Source organism: Silene latifolia, chromosome 11, assembly GCF_048544455.1.
Source record: "Silene latifolia isolate original U9 population chromosome 11, ASM4854445v1, whole genome shotgun sequence".
NCBI classification, from domain to species: domain Eukaryota; kingdom Viridiplantae; phylum Streptophyta; class Magnoliopsida; order Caryophyllales; family Caryophyllaceae; genus Silene; species Silene latifolia.
The window spans coordinates 134,728,568-134,733,455 of NC_133536.1; the positions used below are offsets into that span (position 1 = coordinate 134,728,568).

Here is a 4,888-nt window from a genome sequence, read left to right on the forward strand (position 1 = left end):
TGTGTTTGGTTCTGGTTGTTATAAGTGGTGTTTATGCTGTGTCTTGTCTCAGTTACTGACCTTGTGTGGTTGTCTTGTTTGTTTTGTTGTGTCTGTCGTGATCCCTTATGGTGAGCAGTCAGTCTTAGCAGGTGTTGTCTTGGATGGTTCTTTGGAGTCCGGCCGGGATGAGTCCTCACGAGTTATGACAGGAAGTAGTATATAGTGATGAGTTGTATCTTTCTTTTAACAGTTTGGTTATAACACTTGTAAAACAGTTTAAATGTTCTTTTATTGACCTTTGATGATTACTTACCTTGGGCAACCGAGATGGTGATGTCCTTATAAGCTAGGGAAGGTCTTAGTAAGGCTCCTTGGCATATGGGGGTGTCACATTGATGTTCCACCTGGCGCAGTAGTCTTCTATTATGTTGGATATGAATTGTCACCCGTTGTCACATATGATTTCTGAAGGGATGTCATATCTAGAGACTATGTTCCTCTTGATAAAAGATATCATATACTTCTCCAGGATCTGAGGAAAAGCTTCTGCCTCTATCCATTTAGAGAAGTAGTCCGTCATTGCCAGCATCTACGTCCTGTTTCCAGAAGCACAGGGTAATGGTCCCACAATGTCCATTCCGCATTTCATAAAAGGCCATGGCGAGATGATCGGATGCATATGTTCTGCTGGCTGGTGGCTGACAGAAGCGTGCCTTTGGCATTCTTCGCATTTTTTGACGTAATCTATGGCGTCTTTCATCATGGTAGGCCAGAAGTAACCCTGCCTTAGTGTTTTAACTGACAGGCTCCTACCCCCTGTGTGATTTCCAGAATCACCACTGTGGATATCACACATTACTGCATGTGCCTCCTGTATGCCTAAGCACCTCAGATAGGGTCCTGCCAAGGACCTCCTAAATAGGATACCATCAATGAGTTCGAATCTGGAGGATTTCATTTTGAAACTCCTGGTGTCTTTTTGGTCAGGTGGTAATACCTCATCATGTAGTCAACTAATGTAAGGCTTGCGCCAATCATTAATCTCTTCCTGGGGTGTGGCAGTACACGGTATCCCTGCTTCGTATGTCCACTGGGTTGTTGCAGCCTTACTGGCGTTCTGCTGTTCATTCTAACGTATGGCAGGTTTCATGACATGTATGGATGGTATAGTACCCACTGCCCCTGGAGTGAAGGCTGCTCCCAGGGTGGCAAGAGCATCCGCTTTAACATTCTGATCCCTTGGTATCTGCTGGATGTATAAGGAGGCAAAGCGGAGTTTGAGCTCCTTCGCTACTTCCAGGTAGGCTATCATTTTTGGATCCCTGGCCGTGTATACGTTATTCACAGGGTTTACGATCAATTTGGAGTCACTATACACCTCGATGCGGCTGATTTGCAATTCTAAGGCTAATTGGAGTCCTAAGATTAGGGCCTCGTTATTCATTGCTTTGAACTCACGCCGTACTGCCTGTATTATCTGTTCCTCCTGAGGTGATTTCAGGACCAGCCCTACCCTTGCTCCCTTCGTATTGGATGCCCCATCACCATGTAACTTCAATACCTGCTCCCCTATAGCCTCACTTACGGTCAAGATTTCACTGTCGGGTTGTTCTTGAAGGGTGGGACTAAAGTCTGACACAAAGTCAGCTAGGACTTGGTACTTTATGGCTGTTCGGGGTTCAAATTTCAGGTCGTACCCACTCAGGTGGACATACCACTTAACCATGCTCCCTGACAGTTCGGGTTTCCTCATTATGGTTTTCATGGGGTAGTTGGTCACGACTGAAATTGTATGTGACTCAAAATAGGGACGCAATTTGTATGAAGTGGTAACAAGTGCTAAAACGCGTTTTTCTAGGAATGTGTACCCGGTCTCTGCAGGCAACAAAGACTTGCTTATATAGTTTACTGGTTTCTGCATTCCTTCGTGCTCTCGTAGTAGTACAGCACTTACAGCCGCCTCTGTTACTGATAGATACAAGTATAGCGGTTTTCCCTGTTCTGGCTTGGAGAGAAGATGAGGGGTGCTTAGGTACTGCTTGAGCTCCCCAAACGCCTTTTCATGCTCCTGCGTCCACTCAAACTTCTGGCTCTTCCTTAAGATGTCATAGAACAATCAACACCTGTCCGAGGACCTTGATATGAACCGGTTTAGGGCTGCTACCCGACCTGTGAGCCTCTGTACGTCCTTTGGCTTCTGAGGAGATTCTAACTGAAGAACTGCTTTGAGTTGCTCCATGCTGGCCTCTATCCCTCTTTGCATCACCAAGTACCCCAGGAATTTCCCAGAGGAGACTCCAAAAATGCATTTCAGGGGGTTCAGCTTCATATGGTATTTTCTGAGGATCAAGAAGGTATTCTCCAGGTGGGACATATGTTGTTATGCCTTCTCGGATTTGACTACCATATCGTCAATGTAGACTTCCCTTGTTCTCCCTATCTCCTCCTTGAACATTCTGTTCACCAGGCGTTGATAGGTGGAACCAGCATTCTTGAGGCCAAAGGGCATCACATTGTAGTAGTACAAGCCTCTATCAGATCTGAAGGCTGTTTTCTCCTGATCCTTAGGGTCTATTTTTATCTGGTTGTACCCACTCCAGGCATCAAGGAAGGTAAGTAGCTTATGCCCTGCTGTAACATCTACCATGGAATCAATGTGCGGCAGGGGGAACGGGTCTTTTGGGCAAGCTTTGTTAAGATCTGTGAAATCGACACATACTCTCCACTTGTTGTTCTTCTTGGGTACAACCACAACATTCGAGAGCCATTCTGGGTAGTTAACTTCCCTGATCTTGCCTACTGCCAGGAGGTTGTCTACCTCCTGGTTTATCACCTTGTTCCTTTCAGGAGCGAATTTCCGCCTTTTCTGGTGGACTGGAGGAAAGATGGGGTCTATATTTAACCGGTGTGTAATTACACTTGGATCTATGCCAATCATGTCGCTATGGGACCAGGCGAAACAATCCATGTTAGTACGTAGAAATTCAATTATCTGCTCACAGATGTTACCTGCACAGTCAGCTCCCACCAGCACTGTTCTTACTGGAAACTGTGGGTCCAGGATTACTTCGTCGAGTTCCTCCTAGGAGGTGCGATATACTCCTCCGGATGCACGGTTTACGCTCAGTAATTGCTATCTTTGGACCAGTGCGAGTGGGTGGGTTTCAGAGCGTTCTTATAGCAATCCCGAGCTACATTTTGATCTCCCCGTATCTCCTGTACCCCCCAGGGTGTAGGGAACTTCAGGCTCTGATGGTACGTTGATGGTACTGCTTTCATTTCATGGATCCAAGGCCTGCCAAGTATCACGTTATAAGTTGACGGACCATCAATGACCAAGTACCATACCTGTTTGTTCATACCCCCTACAAAGGTAGGTATCACTATTTCTCGAAGGGATTGATTAGTTTCTCCGCTGAAGCCTACCAAGGGTACTGCCTTCTGCACCAGGTCTTTTTCGCTGAACCCCATGTTCTTTAAGGTTTCCAGCATTATCAGATTTACAGAGCTTCCTGTATCTACCAATATCTTTTTAACAAGGCAATTCCCTATAGAAAGGGTAATGATCAAGTCGTCAAGATGGTGTTCTGCCTCATCAGGTATGTCTGCCTCGTCGAATGAGATTACTGGTAGATCCTGTCTGCTGACCCGGAGGGAGAACTCTGGTTTATATCCTTTAGTCTCGGTTGCATGGCGCTTTGCTGCTGAATAAGTGAGACCACATATCTCCGACCTCCCTATGATGACGTTCACTACCTTTGAGTAAGGTGGAGGTGGGGATGGTTGGGCCTGGTCAGCAGTATTGACCTTTCCAGATTTCGCCCCCTTGGGGAGCGGGTGATCCAAGCATCCAAAGACTTTGTAGAGGTGCTTCACTTCCTTTCGTAGTACTACACAATCTTCTATATTGTGGCCAATATCGTTGTGGTATTCACACCTTTTCTTTGGCATCTCTTTTGTCATTCTCCCCGGGAGTAGGCTTCTTGGGCCACCCGGCCCCCGCCCTAGCTCCCGATTGCCTTCATTACCCCAAAGCAAGTCCAGTGGTGAACCCATACTCGCTGAGCTTAGGTGGAGCCTGGGTGCTCTCTGTTTCTCCTGAGACTTTGTTCACTGTGTTCTTGCTGTAGGGTTTGGCTCTTTCATTCTTTTTCTCTGTTGTGATTTTTCTATTGGATGACTCTGTTCCATACAGGTCCCTTCTATCCTCATCCTCCTCTAGGCGATAAGTAGCCTCTGCCATTTGCTTGACTTCCTCAAAGGTGGCACACAGATGCTTGGTGAGATTCTTGTACAAATCAGAGTCGCGATGCAGTCCCCTTCTGAAGGCGTTGACTGCCGTTGTAGGGTCGCACCTAGGGATAGATATTTTTTCCACATTGAATCTGGCGAGATAATCCTTGGTGGACTCCTCTAACCTCTGGACGATCCGGTATAGATCACTGGATAATTTTTCTGGCTTGCGACTGCTTGTGAACTGCTGATTGAAAACGTTCACTAACCCTGGGAAGCTGGAAATAGACTTGTTGGGAAGGTTAACGAACCACTAAAGTGCGGCTCCTGACAAGGTGGAACCGAATCCTTTGCACATACATGCCTCCTTTTCAGGCCCTGTTGCTGCAACCACCATCATTTTCTGTTTGTACTGGTTGATGTGCTCCAGCGGATCCTCTGTTCCATCATACAACGTCATTGTTGGTGTGGTGAACCCCTTTGGCATGCTGACAAGGGCAATGCTGTCCACGAAGGGGGAATCCGCATATCACTCCGGGGTTGCTCCCTCCATGGGACGTGGTAACCCTGGAACCTTGCTGAGTAAGGACCTGATATCCTGCAACTGTTGTTCTACATGGCTTTCTACCCCCATACCCTGGTTGTGGGGTACTGAGTAGATCCCGTATGGATT

The 4,888-nt window shown here is 46.9% G+C and overlaps 2 protein-coding genes across 2 annotated transcripts; both read right to left on the minus strand.

The window, feature by feature from the left end:
* Window positions 1–1,111: 1,111 nt before the first annotated feature.
* Window positions 1,112–1,735, minus strand: LOC141614036 (uncharacterized). Its single transcript, XM_074432789.1, has one exon. It carries the CDS (start codon window positions 1,733–1,735, stop codon window positions 1,112–1,114), a length of 624 nt encoding a protein of 207 aa, XP_074288890.1.
* Window positions 1,736–3,105: 1,370 nt separating this feature from the next.
* On the minus strand, window positions 3,106–3,945 carry LOC141614037 (uncharacterized). Its single transcript, XM_074432791.1, has one exon. The coding sequence runs from the start codon at window positions 3,943–3,945 to the stop codon at window positions 3,106–3,108; it is 840 nt and encodes a 279-aa protein (XP_074288892.1).
* Between the last annotated feature and the right edge of the window lie 943 nt (window positions 3,946–4,888).

Excerpts from the sequence above, each read along its gene's own strand:
- LOC141614037 (XM_074432791.1), bottom strand. The coding sequence starts at position 3,945 with ATGACAAAAGAGATGCCAAAGAAAAGGTGTGAATACCACAACGATATT.
- LOC141614036 (XM_074432789.1), bottom strand. The coding sequence starts at position 1,735 with ATGAGGAAACCCGAACTGTCAGGGAGCATGGTTAAGTGGTATGTCCAC.